The 20,527-nt window shown below is 52.8% G+C and overlaps 2 protein-coding genes across 11 annotated transcripts in view; one reads left to right on the top strand and one right to left on the bottom strand.

Annotated features, from left to right (window-relative positions):
* Pi4kb (phosphatidylinositol 4-kinase beta) overlaps positions 1–11,920 on the top strand; it is a 28,863-nt gene extending 16,943 nt beyond the window's left edge. For 6 of the 9 annotated variants that reach the window (XM_048814857.1, XM_048814856.1, XM_015502936.2 and 3 more), the window contains 10 exons: positions 511–738; positions 1,645–1,872; positions 3,257–3,366; positions 4,201–4,305; positions 4,452–4,575; positions 5,486–5,751; positions 9,487–9,619; positions 9,886–10,006; positions 10,626–10,688; positions 11,055–11,920. In XM_048814857.1, the coding sequence (XP_048670814.1) occupies positions 511–738; positions 1,645–1,872; positions 3,257–3,366; positions 4,201–4,305; positions 4,452–4,575; positions 5,486–5,751; positions 9,487–9,619; positions 9,886–10,006; positions 10,626–10,688; positions 11,055–11,236 (1,560 nt within the window). In that variant the 3' untranslated portion in view covers positions 11,237–11,920. The remainder of the gene's footprint in view (positions 1–510; positions 739–1,644; positions 1,873–3,256; positions 3,367–4,200; positions 4,306–4,451; positions 4,576–5,485; positions 5,752–9,486; positions 9,620–9,885; positions 10,007–10,625; positions 10,689–11,054) is intronic. The other 3 variants (XM_048814859.1, XM_048814860.1, XM_048814861.1) reach the window with 2 other exon arrangements.
* A 195-nt stretch (positions 11,921–12,115) lies between these two features.
* The window catches only part of Znf687 (zinc finger protein 687), a 9,206-nt gene continuing 794 nt past the window's right edge, over positions 12,116–20,527 (bottom strand). Inside the window, exons 1-9 of one of the 2 annotated variants that reach the window (XM_015502935.2) lie at positions 19,324–19,463; positions 15,514–17,642; positions 15,190–15,368; positions 14,658–14,834; positions 14,405–14,567; positions 13,939–14,271; positions 13,703–13,815; positions 13,372–13,513; positions 12,116–13,261 (exon numbers count right to left, since the gene is read on the bottom strand). In XM_015502935.2, the coding sequence (XP_015358421.1) occupies positions 12,764–13,261; positions 13,372–13,513; positions 13,703–13,815; positions 13,939–14,271; positions 14,405–14,567; positions 14,658–14,834; positions 15,190–15,368; positions 15,514–17,625 (3,717 nt within the window). In that variant the 5' untranslated portion in view covers positions 17,626–17,642; positions 19,324–19,463 and the 3' untranslated portion in view covers positions 12,116–12,763. Of the gene's footprint in view, positions 13,262–13,371; positions 13,514–13,702; positions 13,816–13,938; positions 14,272–14,404; positions 14,568–14,657; positions 14,835–15,189; positions 15,369–15,513; positions 17,643–19,323; positions 19,464–20,527 lie in introns of those variants that run through there. The other variant, XM_015502933.2, reaches the window with a different exon arrangement.

The raw sequence follows: 20,527 nt of genomic DNA on the forward strand, positions 1-20,527 counted from the left end.
TTGAAGCTTCCTTCCTTACCCTTGTGGACCCCAGCAGAGCTCTCCAAGCTCCCTTGCCCAGCCTGTGGGCTTTGGTAGAGTCCCACAGCAGAGATCCAGCCCAGGGTCCAGATGGGGAGAGGTACAGCCTTGTTCTTGAGTAAAGCACCTTAGATGTAAGCAGTTCTGTCTGGGGCCCTGACTGACCTCCAGATGTCCCCTTCCCATCTTAAAACCTTGAGACATTACTTGAGGGTCTCAATAAGAGGAGGGGTACTTTTCAATAACTAGGATCCTGGCCCCGTATACCTTCAAGAAGTAGCACACAAAAACGGAACGTGCTGGCTATTGTCAGTTCACGCAGAAACAGTGGGGTGAAATCTCCTGCCATGGCCAAAAGGTAGCCTTCTTCCTAGAGTTCCCCAAATGCTGGGGTCCCTGGCCTGTGTGGCCAGGAGAGATTGAGGGGTGGGCCACTTTTTTTTTTAAAGGTTTCCTCACCATATTTTGTTTCATCCCACCCTCCTGTAGCCTGTCCGACTGGCCCCTGAGCGTGAATTCATCAAGTCCCTAATGGCAATTGGAAAACGGCTGGCCACGCTCCCCACCAAAGAGCAGAAAACACAGCGGCTGATCTCAGAGCTCTCCCTGCTCAACCATAAGCTCCCTGCCCGAGTCTGGCTGCCTACTGCTGGCTTTGACCACCACGTGGTCCGCGTGCCTCACACACAGGCTGTTGTCCTCAACTCCAAGGACAAGGTAGGTAGACTCTGGCCCAAGCCCTAACTCTGATATGATTCTCCCCCCATGATTGTCCAGAGTTTGTGTACATGCACAGGGATTCACCTAACACATCTTCGACATCTTGCATAGTTCATAATTAATTGCATGTGTCAGCCATGATTCTTCTTCAGTGCTGTAAAGATCCTGTGAGTCCTCCTCCTGTCATACCCTTCTTGGACTTTCCTTTTCTGGGTCAAAGCAGCCTGATATTTTCTGCTCACCTCTTGCTGGATTTTAGGGGAATTACTCTCCCCACCCACTCCTTACAGTCATGTTGGTAGCTCTTCTCCAGCCCTCCTGTAACTCTCTTGGGCTGTCCAGATACAGCAATCATGATGGTAGTGAAATGTTTTGTTTCTAAGACCTTTTCTGATCAGAGTGGGCAGGGAGGAGAGAAGGATGCCCAATTCATACTGGAGAGAATTAGCCGAATTTGTTGATTGAAGTGAGTAATGATGGTTCAGATTTTTCTTTGAGAGGAAGCATTGAAGGTTAGAATCCTCCTTGGGACAATGCCCAGTTTTATCCAGTCTTTGCCACAGCAGCTCCTTTGGCCCTGTCTTTAGGACAACCCCACAGAGACCTCTAGGCTTCTCTTACAAGCTGCGGTTGATAGTTGGAAGAGTTATTCCCAACCATATTGACTGTGCATTTTGAAGCCCAACTGAAAATTTGAAAAACTTGTATACTCTCTTACCAGATTCTTTACATAGGTAATCATATGACAAGTTCCTGCCCTAAAAATATGGCGTCCATAGTATTAAGGGACTGATGATGAATGCAGGTTGGGGCTGGGCAGTGCAACAGGAAGAACGTGGTGTTGAGATTTGGGAAGTAGTTGTGGAGATAAGCTACAAATCCTGTCCTCACTCCCCACGTCAGGCTCCCTACCTGATCTACGTGGAAGTCCTTGAATGTGAAAACTTCGACACCACCAGTGTCCCCGCCCGAATCCCTGAGAACCGAATTCGGAGCACACGATCTGTAGAGAACCTGCCTGAATGTGGCATCACCCACGAGCAGCGGGCTGGCAGCTTTAGCACTGTGCCCAACTATGACAATGATGATGAAGCCTGGTCGGTGGATGACATAGGCGAGCTGCAGGTGGAGGTGAGGGAGCTCCAAGGAGGTAACCCTAGGGCACAGCACCTATTCTCCACAAGCTTCGATGTATTTGAGACAAGATAACAAACCCCCTGGCAGGTGAGGCACGTGCCCAAATGAATGGCATGAGTAGTGTGAGGCGAATGCTCTGAGCAGCTGTCTGGACGATACTTAGGTAGAGCTCATTCTCCCACAAAAGGAATGCAAGTTAATGTAATGAGGAAAATTTAATGAAAATATTTATTGAAGAACAGCTGCTCTATAAAGTTGACTTAGGAGAGCAGAGAGTGGTAAGTCACACAGTCTCTCATTCCAGACCCAAGTGCTATATACTAGTAAACAAGGGAGTTTGTGAACTAACAGGGGAAAGAACAAGACTAGGAAGCAGGAAGTTAGAGTGAGATGTGATCCAGGTTGTGGTGCCTGCGGAGGACGGGGTGTTAGGAGAGCACCCAGTGGGGGAGGTTGTGCTTACTCCAGACTTGGGGAGGGAGTCATAAGATTTTCTGGAGGAAGTAATCTCTCAGCCGAGGCTGGAAGCATGGTAGGGATTAGCTGGACAAAACATTTGGGCAGAAGAAGTACATATAAAGACTAGAAGATGAGAGGGAGCTTGGCTCCTGATAAGAACTAAAGAAAATTTGTAGAGCTAGAATAAGGCTGGAGAGTTGGTTAGGCAGGATCCTGTCAGCTGTGAAAAGAAATTTTATTCTGGGATTCTAGGGAGCAAGAGCAGGATTACATAGAGCCATTCTATGAAAAAGACAGAATCTTTGTCTTTGAACATACATACATGTAGCTTAGTGGTAGAAGACCCCTGGGTTCAATCCCTATTACCACAGAAGAAGAAAGGATGCATAGGGTTGTGTACTGGGTGACAAATGGAGTACAGAAGTGCTCTGGTACAGAGACTTGATATCGGACTTGATACGGGCCTTCAGGCCTGGTGGAATGTTTAACTGTAGGGGGCTCTCAGTATGATACTGAAAGTTCAAGTTTTCCATGAGGTCATGGCAATGATTTGCAAACTTTAGTGTGTTGGAAATCTGGAGAACTTGTTAAAATTCCATACTTCCAGATTTCATCCCCAACAGTTCTAATTCAGACCAATGCCGAGGCCTTGTAATCTGCATTTCAGCAAGCATCTCCGCTAATTCTGACGCAGGTAGTTCACTTTTTGAGAAACACTGCTATGGGGCCCATGTGAGTGCCGCGGCACCTTGCGGTCCAAGTAGTCATGATCTGCTTGGGGTCCGTAAGAGGGGAGGCTTTTGTGAGGACTCTGGAAGGGAGGGCTGCGCATGCCGTGGCAATGGCAACCAAGCAGGAGGCAAGAGAGGGATCTGTGCTCACTTTGCACGTCTGACCAGCGCTCCCCTGCTCTCCTCAGCTCCCTGAAGTGCACACCAACAGCTGTGACAACATCTCCCAGTTTTCCGTGGACAGCATCACCAGCCAGGAGAGCAAGGAGCCTGTGTTCATTGCAGCAGGGGATATCCGGTATGACCAGATCACATTGCACTCATTAAAAAAAAAAATTTTTTTGTACTTGCAGATCGACAGAAAGCCTTTATTTTATTTTTATGCGGTGCTGAGGATCGAACCCAGTGCCTCACGCATGCTAGGCGAGCGAGCGCTCTGCCACTGAGCCCGAGCCTCAGCCCCAGCCCTGCACTCATTTTTTTAATCCCTCTTTCAGTCGTTGCCTCTCTCTGTCCCCTTCCTCTCTCTTTAGCACCTGCTGTCAGCTTGTCTTTCCTTATTCTGTCCTTGTCCTGAGGCCATCAAACTTGAGTCAGTGAAAGTGCAGGTTGAAACATTGCTTGGGTGACTACAGAAAATTATATTACTTTAAGAGGATCCCAAGGGGATGACAGCACCCAAGAAAGGAATTCAAGCAGTGTTTCTCAAAGTGGGGTCTCATGGTGACGTGCATCACAGTCAGAGGGAATCTGCAGAAATGCAGATTCTGGGGTTAGGCTCATTCTGTCAGTCTTGTGGTAGAGGAATGAGAAGAGCCAGGAACTCTTCATTTTTAGTTGTAGATAGACACAATACCTTTATTTATTTATTTTTATGTGGTGCCAAGGATAGAACCTAGTGTCTCCTACGTGCTAGGCTAGCGCTTCACCAGTGAGCTACGACCCCAGCGCCCATTCGTTTTAACATGATCACAGACTACTCGAGTAGCATAACTAGTTATGCTTCCTCCTGTGAGTCTCTCTCTGTCTGTACATCCAGAATCCAGAACTGTAGAGAGAGTACCAGCAGAGTCAGGGGCATCGGGCTCTGGGGGCGCTCCTCCCAGCAATGGATGTATTTTCTTCCTGCTAGACGGCGCCTTTCTGAACAGCTGGCTCACACCCCCACAGCCTTCAAGCGAGACCCAGAAGACCCTTCTGCAGTTGCTCTCAAAGAGCCCTGGCAGGAGAAAGTACGGTGAGTAGGGTGGTCTCAAGGCCACTGCTGGCGCTCACAGCACCACCTCTGTTGGCCATCAGCCTCCAAAACCTTCATCAGACTTCCAGGGAGTTTAAGCCCTCACCCTGGCATCACCCTATGCCCCTTTACTTCTTCCTAAACAGGAGGATCAGAGAAGGCTCTCCCTATGGCCATCTCCCCAATTGGCGGCTCCTGTCAGTCATTGTCAAATGTGGAGATGACCTTCGGCAGGAGCTGCTGGCCTTCCAGGTGTTGAAACAACTGCAGGTAAGGAAAGGGAAGAAGAAAGATAGCCACCTGAGAGACCACACAGGTTGTTCTGCAGGGAGCTCTCCTGGGGATCGGCTTCCTGCCCAAGGGTGCTAAAGTTGGTGCTTTTTCCCCTGGGAAATGCAGCCACAGGAACAGCTCCACAGCGGCCTCTGTTGGCTGTTTTGGTGAACTGCACCTGCCCTGTTGTGACCACTGAAAGTCAAGGTGCCTTGTTTGTCCTTTACATCAGAACTTCCTAAATGGCCTGTGGTGGGCGCGTTATAGTGTGTCAAGATATTGATCCCCTGAGCCCCCTGGGTTGGTTGTCTGCAAAGAGCTTCACCACTTTAATCCAGTTCTTTATTTATTTTATTTTATTTTTTTTTTTTGAGAGAGAGAGAGAGACAATTTTTTAAATATTTATTTTTTAGTATTCGGCGGACACAACATCTTTGTTTGTATGTGGTGCTGAGGATCGAACCCGGGCCACACGCATGCCAGTCGAGCGCGCTACCGCTTGAGCCACATCTCCAGCCCTTTAATCCAGTTCTTTATGTCAATATTTTTATTTTCTAGAGATTTCTTTGGTCCTAAATTTTTTCCTGTTTTTTTTATTATTATTATTTGAACTTACACTAATAGTTCCCACTCTCCCTGCTTGTAAGGTGACAGTAATATTTCCTATTCTATCATTTCTTGGACTTTGTACCTATAAGAACCTTTCCCCATATACCTCTTAAGTATAGCTTCCTGTCAGGCCCTAGATGTCCTTTCAAAACTTCCTGGTCCTCATTCGATCTGTGAGTCTTACTTAATGGCCTATAATGCAAGGCCACCGAGGAGAGAGGTACTGGAGAGAGGGATTTTAGCCTTCTCTCTAGTTTGGAGAAAGATGAGAGTCTGATACCTCTGTGTCTCCTCACAGTCCATTTGGGAACAGGAGCGAGTGCCCCTTTGGATCAAGCCATACAAGATTCTTGTGATTTCGGCCGATAGTGGCATGATTGAACCAGTGGTCAACGCTGTGTCCATCCACCAAGTAAAGAAACAGTCTCAGCTCTCGCTGCTCGATTACTTCCTACAGGAGCATGGCAGTTACACCACTGAGGCATTCCTCAGTGCCCAGCGTAATTTTGTGCAAAGTTGTGCTGGCTACTGTCTGGTCTGCTACCTGCTGCAAGTCAAGGACAGGTATGGGTCCTCTGCCCTCATCCTAGTTCTGCACCAGGGTCTGCTGTGTCCCTTCATACATAATTCTCCATCGATAGAAACAAACGATGTATTTTCAGTAGAAACAGATGTATTCATGTGACATTGAGCCAAGGAGGATGCTGACAAATCCTAGGGTGAAAGAGCATAGGAATGTAGGATTTATGGGAGGAGTAAAGGTTTGAATGAATAGGGACTGAAAGGACAGGGAGAATGAAGACAGATAAAGCTGTGGAGGAAATATGTCCCAGGTGAGAAAATATTTCAAGGGGATTAAAGGTTGAGCAGGCAGTGACATCAGACAGGTATGTTGAGGCTAAATTAAGAAAGCCTTCACTGTAGCCAGGCACAGTGGCGCACGCCTGTATAATCCCAGCAGCTCGGGAGGCTGAGACAAGAGGATCACAAGTTCAAAGCCAGCCTCAGCAAAAGTGAGGCACTGAGCAAAAGTGAGGGAAGTGGTAGTGGCTGAGAATAGAAAGGAGAAGGTGGACATGAGGAACATGGAGAAGATGAAGTTGAAACTCCTAGCCAATGAACACTCCTTATCTCTCATCCCAACAGATGTTTTTCACAACTTTTAAGCACCCACTATTTTGCCCAGAACTGTTATTTCTCTCAGTTTCACATGATTTTATAAGGCCTAACTACACAGAGTTAGTATACATACACATATATAGGTTAAGTACATATTGCACATAATTACAACACTGAGGACCTGCCTTCTCAGAGTGTCTCTAGACAGTGACTTGGGGTCTATGTCCCAAATGCTTCTGTGAGTTGCAGCTCTCCCTGGGCACAGAGAAAGAAATGTAGGGTTGGGGCTGTAGCCCAGTGGTACAGCGCTTGCCTAGCATGTGGGTGAGGCACTGGGTTTGATCCTCAGCATAAAAATAAACAAATAAAGACATTCTGTCCATTTAAAACAAACAAATAAATAAATAATAAAAGGAAAAAGAAAAAAAAATGCAGTGGCCTATGCTGCCAGGGTTCCTGGTGACATGGTGGCCTATTAAGATTAGCTACAGAGAAATCTGACATCACAACGCCTGCCATGGCCTTACATTCTTACATTTAAACCAGATGAAAACCTTGTTGGACAAGTGTTTCCTCATGAGGGAAGTAAGGGTCGGGTAGCTCTTAGAACCTGTGCTCATTCTGCCCTTCCACCCTACAAATGAACCAACACTAGCGCTGCCTTTGACAGTTGCTGGGGAATGTGATCACAAGGAACTTGGTTGCCAGCTTTAGACTGTGCCTGGAAACATCCAGATTCTGAGCCCATGCCCTGGAGAACCTAGGGTTCAGCCCCAGCATTGAGTACATGGTGGCAGGGAAGCTGGCTCTAGTCAGGCCTCAGGGCCTTCCCTTAGGAAACGGGTAGGTTTAGAAGATGAGAGTGTATCCTCTAATAGGGGAGTTGGGAGGAGTGTGGGAGCAGGCAGCTGGGAAACTGTTCCTAGTAACTTCAAACAGAGTAGATGCAGGGCTGCTCATGGTTGGCGGCCATCCTACACCTGTGGCAGGAACATGGTGGCAACAAAGAAAATGAAAAAGATGACTGAAGTCAATCAATTCTAGGCTCCCACTTGCTATAGGAAAAGTGGTACTTGAGGGGCTGGGGTTGTGGCTCAGTGGTAGAGCACTTGCCTCACACAAGTGAGGCACTAGGTTCCATCCTCAGTATCACATAAAAGAAAAAAAGAAACGTATTGTGTCCATCTACAACTGAAAGAAACAATTTTTTAAAGTGGTACTTGCCAGAGTACAAGATGACCAGACAAGGTGAAGCATTGGTCATCCTCACCAGCAACTGCCTAATTTTGAGGAAATCTGAAGAAAAATACTGTGCCATGTTGGCCAAAACTGGTATCCATCAATACCATGACAATAATATTAAATTAGACACAGTGTGCAGAAACTACTACAGAGTGTGCACACTGGTTGTCATTGATCCAGATGATTCAGACATCAGTGCAAGCATCCCAGAAAAGTAAACCATGCAAAATTTTTCTCTAATTAATTTTTCTTGCCAGAGCTGCTTTTTTTTTTTTTTTTTTTTAAGAAAAAAGAATATAGTCAAGCCATGAATGGAATCAGCCACTGGAAAGAGGTGGCAGCAATGAACGGACCCCCAGTCTGGAAGCAGGTTTTAAGATCTCTGAACTTCAAAATGAGTTCCAAGCAGTTTTCCTCCTGGAGCCAAGTCTGGTAGTTAGTGTAGGAGAGAAATTAGCCTTGGGATCTTAAGAAGCGAGTCAGTTATTTGACTTCTCAGGGCTGTTTCCTCACCTGTAAAAGGGAGCAGGACATCTCATAGTCTTTCTGGCTCTCAGTGTTGTGCAGGTGCTGCTAAATCTTTAATGTTTTTCCACAGGGGGAGGATTCAGGTGGGACTTGTTCTCCCTTTTGGTCCTTCCTGTTTAGGTCAGTCAGACCAGCCCCAGAGAAGGTGACCCTCAGACAGACTGTGAGTTCTGAGAGAAGGTTGGTTGTGCTGAATAGGCTAGGCTTCAAGTGCTTAGCATGTTAGTTGTTCTTTCTCCTGGCCATTCTAGTGGGAATGACAAAGACCTGGGCTTTACCTCCCTTCAACTCTTCTTCCCCTAGAGCTGGCCTGCAGTACTTGCCTACTGGGGTGATTTTTGTGTTTTGGTGCTAGAGATTGATCCCACAGATGCTTTTAACCATAACTACATCCCCAGTCCTTTTTGTTTTTTGAGACAGGATCTTGCTACTTTGCTGAGGCTGGCCTGGAATTTATGATCCTCCTGCCTCAGTCTCTTAAATCACTGAGATTACAGTTGTGCGCCTGACACCTTTTGAGATTTTTAAATAATGATTTAAAACTTAACTGCTTGAAGCACACACACTATTTTACACTTAAACTTCAGAGTCTACTTGCCACTGATTGTTGTTTCTTCTGATGGGGCTTGATTTGCAGTGGGCTGATAGGGATTACAAATGAAACACAGGTGGATTAATTGGTTGATGGAGGTTTCCTACACAGCGAAGTGCCTGGCCTCTGTGACAGCTGGCTGGAGCCTCACAGGCCTTATTTCCTTGCTTCTGGATTCTCTACTAGATTGGGACTAGTTTGAATACTAAAAGTGAGATTTCTGGGAAATTGGGATAACCCTAAACTTCTTATTTTTGGTACCTGCGATTGAACCCAGGGGTATTTAACTATGAAGCCATATCACCAGCCCTTTTAATTTATTTTTTATTTTGGGAGTGGGTTTCACTAAATTGCTGAGGCTGGCTTTGAACTTGTGGATCCTCCTGCCTCAGCCTCCTGCATCACTGGGATTACAGGTGTGTGCCATTGTGCTCTGCTAAATATTGTCATTAAGTTGTTAATAATAGGAATTTTAGACACCAGCTTTTGTTAGTGGTTCTCTCTTCTGCTTCCTTTCTTTTCACTGCTAGCTTTAGATCCTAGGAGACTGGACTCAGGATTATAGGCAGCAGAAAACATGGCAGGGGATGCCCCAGCCTGGTGTCCTATGGCCAGTGTGTTGCCGTTTTAAAGTCTGGTCTCAGGGGGCTGGGGTTGTGGCTCAGTGGTAGAGCACTCACCTAGCATGTGTGAGGCACTGGGTTCGGTCCTCAGCACCACATAAAGATAGATAAATGAAGGTATTGCATCGATCAAAAAAGATCCAGTCCCAGTAAGACTTACTATGACTCTTCCTCTCCTCTTTTTCTCTTCTTCAGACACAATGGGAATATCCTTTTGGATGCAGAAGGCCACATCATCCACATCGACTTTGGCTTCATCCTGTCCAGCTCACCCCGAAACCTGGGCTTTGAGACATCAGCCTTTAAGCTGACCACAGAGTTTGTGGATGTGAGTCAGGAAGCAGAGGCGCCTCAGGGTCACTGTTCTTTCTCTGCCATGGCAGGGGGAGCTGATGGGCTCCTCCCCGCTCCCCAATTAGGGATGAACAGAACAGAAATGGCAGTAAGTCAGGGTGAGGCAGGATTTCCCGAGTGGGGAACAGTGGAGTTTGGCATGATTGCTCTGGGAAAGGAAGCAGCACTTCTGGAAGGCTCACGGGACAGGGATCACTCCTACCATAGTCCTGTGGTGCACACACTCTTCTTCCTCCCCAGGTGATGGGTGGCCTGCATGGCGACATGTTCAACTACTATAAGATGCTGATGCTGCAAGGGCTGATTGCTGCTCGGAAACACATGGATAAAGTGGTGCAGATCGTGGAGATCATGCAGCAAGGTGGGCTGGGGAGAGCTCAGGGGCCTGTGGTACCCTCCGCATCCCCACTCAGGTTGAGGCCCTAGAGCTTAGGACTCCCGTATCAAGATGCAAATTGGTTGTTGGGGGAGAGGGATCCAGCTCAATCCAGTGCCATTTCTCCTCCAGGACCCTCTTCCTGACCCTGGCAGAGCTGGGCCTGGGAGGAAGAAGGGGCAGCAGAAACACCCTCCTTGGCACCCTCAGGGAAAAAAGAGCCCCATTTGTAGCCTCCTGGTCCTTCTGATGTCCCTATCCCTTTACCACCGAGTCTCTCAATCTCCTCCGTGCGTGGTTCTTCTCTTGACCCACTCAGGGGTTTCTACGTACTGGACTTTCCTCCCCATTCCACTTGACCTGCTTGCCCTGGCCTCTGCTCCCCCATGTCAGGCCGCCTTCCTTTCCCACTATTCACCTCTGAGCTGAATTTCTCATCTTTCTCCTCTACCCTGTCCGACCTCGATGTCCACTGTCTTGCCTAGGATCCCCTCCTGTGAGCTCCCCTGGGCCCCAGTCCTTGTCCCCCCTCCTCAAGGCTCCAGGTGGATACCACATCTAAGCTGCCAGTCTCCTCCTCCCCACCCCTGCCCCTGCCCCACAGGTTGTCGCCGTTGCTCAGGAGCATCCCCGTCTGGCCCCATGATGATGGTGGCCCAGGTCATCTGTGAGTGTCAGACGTAGCATAGGCAGAGGCCTGCAACCAGATAAGTGTGCCCAGCCCAGGGCCCATCTCGAGTTTCTTCCTGGCCTTCCTTTTGGGCCCCGCAGTTCTGCTCCCTCAACCCTTTCTATGGCCCTCTCCCCTCCTCTGCCCACATACCCTCACCTACAGAGGGGCTTAGAAGCACGGGATGCAGATGAGCTCAAGACAGGACCTCCCACCAGTTCCTCTTCTCTGCACAGAACGGACTCCACAGCTCTCGAGTGGGGAGGGAAGGGGCACTTCAGGAGTACCTGCCTGTGCTCCTGGGGTGGTGGCCACTGTACCTCCTTCCTATCCGGGATCCTCAGTCCCCACTCTTCCCTCCAGGCTCTCAGCTTCCTTGCTTCCATGGTTCCAGCACCATCCGCAACCTCAAAGAGAGGTTCCACATGAGCATGACCGAGGAGCAACTCCAGCTGCTGGTGGAGCAGATGGTGGATGGCAGCATGCGGTCCATCACCACCAAACTCTACGACGGCTTCCAGTACCTCACCAATGGCATCATGTGACACCCTCCTTCTTGGGCCTAAGAGTGGTGGGGGGATCCAGGGTACCCTCCTGGGAGAGCCCTTGTCTGAGAAGTCACAAACCAGGAAACCCCATCTACCCAACCATCCACCCAAGGGAAATGGAAGGCAAGAAATATAAAGGATCATGTGGTAACTGCGAGCGCTTGCCAGGGTGGGAGGAGCCGGCCATGGGGTGCAGGCTTGCTGGGGCTTCGCGCCCCTCATTGTGTATTACCATCTGACAGGTTCCAGGACTCCCTGCCCTCCAGAGAATAGAGGTGATGAATGCGAGGGGCACCTGGCCCTCCTCCCTCTCACCGGGACCCGAGAGGTTCTTTCCACAGGCTGCCCCTTATCTGTTCTGAGTCCCAGGAAGAGGGAAGGTTCTTGGTACTTAGGACTTGATCCTGTGGTTGGCCTTTGGCCATGCTGCTGCCCGACTCTAGATACTCTCCCAGGGACTGACCCCTGCCAGAGTTCCCCTTGATAGGAGGGCCCTGTCACAGGGTCCTGCACTTGCTGAGGTTCCCCATCAGTGGGATTGAGAAGGGGAATTACAATCCCTCCAGTTATTGAGGGTATTGACCTAGCCATGGGGAATTCCTACCCCTGATCCCTTCCTCATACCCAGGGAAACAGCTCTCAATTTTTTATTTTTTGTTTGAAATAAAGTCCTTAGTTAGCCATCTGTGTCATTTCTGAGTCTCTCCCTTTTGGGGGGTGAGTGAACAGATGCCTCAATGTCCAAGATACAAAAGGCACCCCACAGAAGAGGGGATGGCTCCTCCCTGCCTGTCTTGGTCAACACCACAGCTTCCCAGAGGACTCCTCCCCTCCCACCAAGTCCAGTGTTCAAGTCACATAAAAAGAGAAGCCTGATGGGGATTAAACCACAAGCAGTTTTAATGGTCTGGTTTCCTCCCATGTTAGTATTATTATTACTACAAGAATAAAGGATTCCTGAGAGCCTGTCCCCTCCTCTCCCCGGGCCCCCCGACAGGACTCATCCCACCAACCCCTCTGGATTTCTGGGGGAAAAGAAGACAAGTGAAAGGCACTGCAGGGGTGGGGGCTGGAGTGCCAGGGAGGGGGTGCTAGTGTGGGCCCAGCCCAGAGGAAGAGATCTCAGTCTGTGCCTGAAGGACTGGAGGGTGTGTCCAGGCCCCCTGTTCCCATCAGTCCTTCCCTGTGCCTGTCTAGCAGACTTACCAAAGTCCCACTCTCCTACCCACAGTGGCACACTGGGGGTGTGCAGCAGGAGCATAATTAGTGTTGGGTTCAGAAAGGAATGGAGGGCCCACTTGACTAGGGCCCAAGGGCCAAACCCAAAGAGGGGGGGTTGTAAATCACTATGATCCTGAAAAGCTTTCTCCTTTAGGGTTAGGAGGAGGAGAAGTGAACAAAACGTGTATTAGTTTAACTCTCCAACCCAGGGGCCGGCAGCAGCAGCAGCAGCAGCAGCAGCAGCAGCAGTGAAATCCAGGCTCCCAGGGAAGAGGGAGGGGCTGGTCAGCCCAGGGAGGCAGCCTAGTTGTCCCCACTGCCCCCCTGCCGAGCCCTAATGAACGCCATGCCATGTGTTCGGAAATGAGTCTTGAGATTGAGAGGGCTGTCACAGCTCTTGCCACAGACCTTACAGGTCAGTGGGCCTCCAGAACCAGGCAGGGGTGAATCTCCGCCCTCTGGGTCAGACCGTGACGGAAGAGGGGCCTCCTCCTCCCCATCCCCCAGCCCCAGGACACTGGCTCTGCCCACACCCCGTCTCTTCTTGTGACTGATAAAACGGTGCCGGCTCAAAGAGCCGGGGGAGGCGAAGCACAGGCCACAGTCGAGGCACTGCTGGGCACCACCGTCCACCCTCAACCCCACCACAAGACTCTGTTCAACTGAGCTACCGCCCCGATAGCGCAGGGGACCATGGCCTCCTGACCCAAGGCCACCTCTGGGGGACTTGGCTGGGGGTGTTGTGCTGTCAGGCTCCTCACTGCATGAGTCAGAAGACTGGCGGCGTTTCCGTCCTGGGCCCTGAAGAGGAGCAGAAGGAAACGGGCCTCACCATCTCCCGTGTCCCTGGCAGCCAACCCTGCAGCCTCCCGCTCCCGTGGGCTAACACAGCAGGCCGGGCTTCTGCCTACCTGACCTCTGGCACCAGGCCCCCGAGCCAGGGCACCCCCTCGGCCAGGGGACTGGTCCCCGAGCTGCAGGCCATGCCGGACCTGGACGTGCTTCTCCAGGATCAGGCGGCTGCTGAAGGTGCGCTTTCCCTCTGTGCAATACCTGGGAGGGGAGAGGGGGGAGGGATGGCACCAGGGACACAGCCAAGGGCCTGGGGTTCCTGAGAGGCCATGGCTGCCAGAGCAATTGGAGGCCTCAACCAAAGGGCAAGTGGGGAGCACCCTAGGAAGTTCAGGGGTGCAGGTGGGGTTACCTACCAGGCAGGAGGAAGGGAGGGGGAGCAGGGGTTACCTGCATGGGTACACTCGCTTGATCCCCTCGTGATTGACCCTGACGTGGCGTCTCAGGCTGGGGGCGGAGCAGAAGGACCGCTCACACAGGCGACAAGGGAACTTCTTCACCGACTAGGAGAGCAGGGGGTGGGAGGTGAGAGCCAGGCTCTGGGGGGGCCCCATTCCCACTGGCCCACAGGCCAATCCCAAGGCTGCCCCCCCCAGCCCCTCCCCCAGGGCCAGGCTCCCACTCACCTTGCCATGCTCCTTCTTCATGTGAGCCACATATTCATCCCGCTCAGGGAACCAGGAGTGACAAAGGCCACAGGTCCAGCCCCCAGGCCCCCCACCCCCACCCTTGACGCCTTTGCTCCCCAGTTCCCTCCTGGGTCGTTTGGTTGGGCGGGGTGGCTCAGGGGAGCTTGGCAGTTCCTCTTCTTCTGAAGATGAGGACGACTCCTCAGTGGCAGGGGCTGCCCCGCCCCGGGACACCGCCAGCTCCTCAGGCTCAGTCTTGGGAGTCAGAAGGGCGCCTCCAGCCCCTTTTCCAGCAATCTCCTCCCCCAAGCGCCCAGACTGGTGGGTGTTCTGTAAGAGGGAGACAGGGGCACAGCTGCTTGTGGGAGAAGCTGGCTTTGCAAAGCTCCCACTTCCCGAGGGCTGTGACCCTAGCTCAGGTCAGCCCAGCTGAACAGCCCTGCTCGGCCCTCTGCTCTGGTACCTTGAGGTGCTCCAGCATGGTCCTTTTCTGGGCAAAGAGGAGAGGACAAGATGGGCACTTAAAAACACTGACACGCTGAGGCAGCAAGTGCTGGTCAAAGTGAGAGGTGAGGAGGGGCTTGTGAGTGAAGACCGTGTCACACATGGCGCACTTGTAGATGAGCCTGTGGGGCGGGGGAGGGGGGGGACAGTGCGGCATCAGGCAGAGATGGGTGGCCCTGGCTCCACCCCTCCGCGCCCTCCACAGGTCTCACTTGGCTTGCTGCGTGAGGAAGCTGGGGTGCTGGGAGTAGAGGTGGGCGTGGGCGCTGGGTGCGGACTTGAAGGCCATGGGGCAGATGGGGCACTTGTGGAAAACCTCGCAGTGCGAGGCCTGGATGTGGGACTTGATGGAGTTCACACCCCCGAACACCACTGCGCAGCTAGGACACCTTGGGGAAGAAGCCGGAGGCAAGGTGGTGAGAGGGCGCGTCTCCACACCCACTCCCCACCCATTTATCCCCAAAGCCTGATGGACTCCAGGAAGGCAACCAGTGGTGGAGGAGCATCAGCAACGTGGAGGGGGACCGGCCACCGAAGGCCGTGGAGGCAGCGCGGGAACCCAGCAGGCCCGCTTCCCCATCCTCACGGGGAAGGACTGGAAGGCAGGGCCGGAGTCTCAGGGCTGAGTCTGCCAACACAACAGAGCTGAGGGGTACCGAGGACGGCGTTCTCTGAGGCCATCTGAACAGTTAGTGCCGAGACGCACGAGACCTAAAGTTCTACAAGGGGAGGGGTCCGAGGCACCTGTATCCCACACGGCGAGAGAAATGCAGACAGGCCTCCCGCAGGTGGGTCTGAAAATTGGCTTGCAGGAAGTTGCCCCCACACTCAGGGCAGACGTGGGGGGGTCGGTTCTTATGCGTGCGCTGGTGGGCACTGAAGCTGCAGCGATTAGGGAGCATCATGGGGCAGGATGGGCACACCTGTCGAGGGGGTTATTAAACAAGGTAAGTCCATGGGGTGGGACTTGTCCCCTATTACTCCTGTTGTTCAGGCCCCCAACACCCTGGATCCTATCCCCACGGCATCTGGTTGTTCCCACCCCAGAGGAACGTAAAGGCAACTCACGTTGCTGGTGGCCCCAGGTTGCTGGAAATGGGCTGCCATGCCAGCCTTGTCCCGGCACTGTTCCTTGCACTCCAGGCAGCGAAAGCACGTGTAAGCAGAGGTGGCAGGGGCAGCAGGCGGCTCTGTTGAAAGTGGCAGCACGGGGGCCTCGGTGGCAACTGCAGTAACGGCGGAAGAGGTGATGGCTGCCTCACTCTTGCCCAAGACAGGCAAAGCCAGAGGTCCAATGGCAGGTGGGACAGCTACAGGCAGCAGAGGAGTGATGTCCGGCTGGCCCACCATCTGATCAAGGGCCACAGGCCTCATGACCAGGTGTGAGCACTGCATAACGAGCCCCTTGTCCTTGTGCTCCCGCGCGTGCAGGAGCAGGCTGCACTTGTTGAAGAAGACCAGGCGGCGGGCACAGTGGTTGCAGGTAACCTCGATGCGCATGCTCCGCCGGTCGTAGTGCCGTGCCAGGCTCTTCTCCAAGGAGAAGGCATCCCCACACTCAAGGCAGCGGTAGCCTGCTGGAGGCAGGGCCAGTCCAGCCTCGGCTGGCGGACTCAGGTTTGGCCTGTAGGCGGGCAGCAGGTTCTTGCTATTGAGGATCTTGTTAAAGGCCTCCACCAGGCTGGACTGGGTCCGCGAGATCACAGTGCCACTTGCTGTGCCTGGCCCACTGGCCGGCTTTGAAGGCTGCACCATCACTACTGAGGCACCATTGACCTTCTGCCCCCCTGCCCCCAGTCCTGTCCGCCCCTCAGCCTTGGGCAGGGCTTGGGGAACCAGGCCTAACACATTCTTAGCCACTGTCTTAGGGCTGGTGGCAGTTCCCCCAGGCAGAACTACAGCTTTACGGGCCACACTAGCTGCCATCAGCATAGCGGTGCTGGCATTTTGGATGGTGGCCACAGGCAGCACAGTGCCTTTCAGCCTCGTGCCATCACCCAATTGTACGCTCACCACCTTTGGACCCTCAGGAGTTGGAGTTACGGGGGACAGCTTCAGGAGGCTGGCCTCAGCCAGGAGGCTGGCCTCAGCCAGGAAGGCCCCCTCAGTCAAGGGGGTAGGGGGATCAGGATCGGAGGGGACTCGAGTTACAGTCCTCGTGATATTCCCACAAGATGTTTTAATGGTCTTGATCCGCACCTTGAGGGGCCGGGAGGAGCTGGAAGAGGCCGGGGAGTCATTGCTGTCCTCGTCTGCAGCCTCAGCTCCACTGGAAGGACTCTGGGGACTTCTCGGGGGAGACTTGTCCACTGGCCCCTCATCTTCTTCCTTCAGGGGCTTACAGCTGGGCACTTTAGGGGAAGGAGGAGGGCTCTGGTGCCCTGGGGACTGCCTGAAAAAGGGCACTCCTGCAACCTGGGGAGGGGAGGCACTGGCAGGATCCCCTGCAGCCTCAGGACTGGAGCCTGAGCCTTGCTGGCCCGGTCCCTGGGGATGATGGGGGCTGCCGCTGCCCTGCTTCAGGGTCCCAGGGGGTGGGGAGGAGCTCGGGGGCAACAGGGGTGGGCCATTCTCAGAGGCCAGCTCAAAGGGAGAGGGGAAAGGAGGTGGGGTCATGGCTCCCTCTGGAGGGGGAGAAGGTACAGGAGGAGGCAAGGGATCTGGCTGCTCCCCTGGATCAGGCCCAAAATGAGCAAAAAGGTCCAAGGGAGCTTTGCTTTCCATGGCTTTTTCTTTCCAAGTACCCCCACTGGGAGGAGCGGGAGAGTGGGGGGTTCCTGGGAGGGATGGCTCAGGGCCCCCAAATCCATTCTGCAGCAGGCAAGGTCCCACAGGTCCTTCCTTAGTTCCCTCTTCAGCCTGGGCACCTTCTCCTCCTGAACCCCCAGCCAGGGTCTCGGACGGCTCAGGACACACGGTGTTCTTGACAATAACGCTGACTGTGGACATGTCCGATGGCGGCAGGCTGTGGTCAGAGGCCTGAGCTGAACCCTCAGGGTCATCCCCAGCTGTGGTGGCTATGTCTTCCGACTCACCTCCTGCACTGGTTTCTGACTTCTCGGGGATTCCTGGCCCCTCATTTTCTTCTGGCCCAGAATGGATGGCTTCATTTGCATCAATGTCAGGGATGTCAAAGGCAGCAAGGAGATCATCAAAATCAGGGGTCTTCATGTCCCCCATAGCGGAAGATCCCAGACCTGATGAAAAAGGACAAAATGAGATGCTTGAAATAGGGACCCTACGCCTTTTCTCTCAGGATCCCCTCCAACTTGGTACACCTCCACCATTCTGTGAATCCTAGAGAGCTGCTGGAAGTGCTTGGTACGCCAAACCCCCAAATCAAAGATGAGTATGTACATACCAGTGCAAGCACCAAAATCCAGAGAGAAAGAGGAAGGAAGACACTCGAGGAAACACTGAAGCTGGGCAGTGACTCAAGAGGCTGAGGCAGGAGGATGGCAAGTTCAAGGCCAGCCTCTGAAACTTCGCAAGACTTCCTCAAAATAAAAATTAAAAAGACTAGGAATAGGGGCTGGGGTTGTACCTCAGTGGTAGAGCGCTTGCCTCACACGTGTGAGGCACTAGGTTGGATCCTCAGCACCATATAAAAATAAATAAAATAAACATATTGTGTCCACCTTTAAAAAAATCTTAAAAAAACAAACAACAACAAAAGACTAGGGATGTAACTCAGTGATAAATTGCTTCTGGGTTCAATCCACAGTCAAAAAAAGAAAAAAGAAACAGAAGAGTAATGCAGGTTGAGGGAGCTCAATGAGCCTCTAGGTTAAAACCAGTTCATCCCTTCCTGTGCCCAGCAGAGAACCAATCAATTGATACAGTAAGGAGGATGCGGACACAATGTTCTCTAGGGTTACAGGTTCATTCATGTCAGCATGGGATCAACTCATATTCTTCGTGGAACTCTTGGGGATCTCTTCAGAGATATGAAAGGCTATCTGTACAAAAGGGCAGTGAGCAACTTATGCCAACGCTTAAGAAATTGTTCTAGTTTAGCTTTATCATGGGCCTTTATCACAAGCAGATCATTTTTGCTGTTTGAGAGGAAACGAGTAATCCATGTATCACAGGGTTATTCTGAGTATGATATTAAAATCTAAATGTGAGAATTAGACCCAGAATACGATTTATTATTTCAGCTGGACCAAACAAGGACATGTAAGGTGGAGAAGGAGCTGGGAGGCAACATGCGCCAGACATTTAGGGATGGGGTCTGAAACAAAAGTCGGGGGTCATGCAAAGCAAGTCTGGAGCACTAGGGGCCGGCCATCACTGCACCTGTCTAGCTTGGTCAGCAGGGAGAAACAGACTCAGGGAAGTCACACAAGAGATCAAGATGGAAAGAACAAAACAGGGAAAGAGAAAGACAAAGGGAAGAAGGACAGAAGGGAAAATGGTGACGGCAGCCTAGTCACAAGGGCCCAGCCTAGGTCTCTCCTGTCACAAACACCTGCTGCTGGCTCACCTCCTTCCCCAGAGTACCCCCTCCCTCCTCCCATCTTGCTCTCTCAGGGCTAAAACTCCAGGGTACAAGCTTATCCAGCACAACTGGCCCAATGGAGAAAGCCAGCTCTCTCCCCTGCCATTTCTCCTCAAGTCTATCCCTGACTCAAAACTCCCCTTTCCTTTCAATTTTCCTTTGAAAACAGCAGCTCAGGGAATCTCCACCAACCTCCTGGCCTGGCCCACTGCAAAAAATGTCCCATAAGACTTAGGTGACACTAAACCAACAAGGAGACTAGATCAGTATGTGAGACCTGGTCTATCCTCCACCAGTTGTTCCCCTTGAGTGAAGTCTCTCCCCTCACACTCTCCCTGCCCAGGATGCAAGCCATTTCCCAAGGCCAATTCTCTCACCTCTTTCCAGCCTTCAGACTGTAACTGGAGATAGTCCCAGCAGGTGGCAGCTGGCATTGCTCAGACTACAGTGGGGGTGGGGGAAAGGGTACCAACTAAAGGAAGAAAGGGGAGCCTTCCCTGCACCTTGACCCCCCCCCACGCACACACACTGAATTCTGCAGACTTAAACAAAGCCCCAGCCTCTGCCTGATGAACAGGTAGAACCCCTATAGCCTGGTTCTGTCCGGACCAGGAGAGGCCTAGGCTACCTTCTCCTCAGGCCCCCAGCAAAGTAGCCTGGTGGAGCGCGGAACAGTGAGAAAACACCTGCGAACTTGCTTCTCCCACCCACCTTTCCCAATGACGAGCAAGTGACTTAGAGGTCATCCGATAGCCACCTGGAGCAGCCAGTTGACCCAGCAGCGGAGCTCAAGGCCGAAGAGGCTCCCCACTCCAAAGCCCAGGCCTTTCTGCGGCTGCTGGCTGCTGCACCCGTCTCTAGGTCTCTCATCTGCCCCCCCCCCCGCCCCCCTTTTCCCTCTGTTCTTCCTCAAACGCCAAAGGAAAGGGCTTAACAGGAAGAGGGTGCGCGGGCCCGGGTCGGGTGGGGGCTCCACTGCCCTCGGCCCAGGCCCAGGCCTGCTGCGCAGAGGAGGGCGAGGGGCGGGAGCCTGGCTGGGGTCGATTAGGTTGCGGCCAAACTGGGCAGCGGGCGGAATTAAGTCCCTGCCATCTGCCGAGGGCTGGCGCGGGGAGCAAGTCCGGGATTGCGGAGAGGGGGCGGGATGCACATACAGGAAACTAGAGGGAAACTGAGGCAAGCGGCACTCCTTCTGCTCCCACCGGCCGGGCCTCGACCAGGCCAGGCCCTCTGGGAGCTGCCCCACAGCACCCCGCGGCCCAGAACCACACTGGAAGGTGGGGAGCGCGCACGGAAAAGGGGAGGGGGCGGTCCCAGCAGGACTCCCAGCGCTCCGGACGGGGTCGGACCCAACTCGGACCTCGTTTCTCCCCTCGGTGCGGGGCGCAGCCTCCTCCCCGCGCGGACTCCCCGAGGCTCCGGAGGCTGGGGAGCAGGGGGCGGGCGCGCGGCGGGCCCGGGGCGCTCGTGGAATCCTGCGGGGCCCGGACGCGGACGTCGGCGCCCAGTGGGGATGAACGCTCCGCGCCGGCCGGGCCCAGTCCCCCGCCCCACCCGGGCTCGGACACCATTTTCAGGGCG

The sequence above is a fragment of the Marmota marmota genome, unplaced genomic scaffold, assembly GCF_001458135.2.
Source record: "Marmota marmota marmota unplaced genomic scaffold, marMar, whole genome shotgun sequence".
In the NCBI taxonomy this organism is placed as follows: domain Eukaryota; kingdom Metazoa; phylum Chordata; class Mammalia; order Rodentia; family Sciuridae; genus Marmota; species Marmota marmota.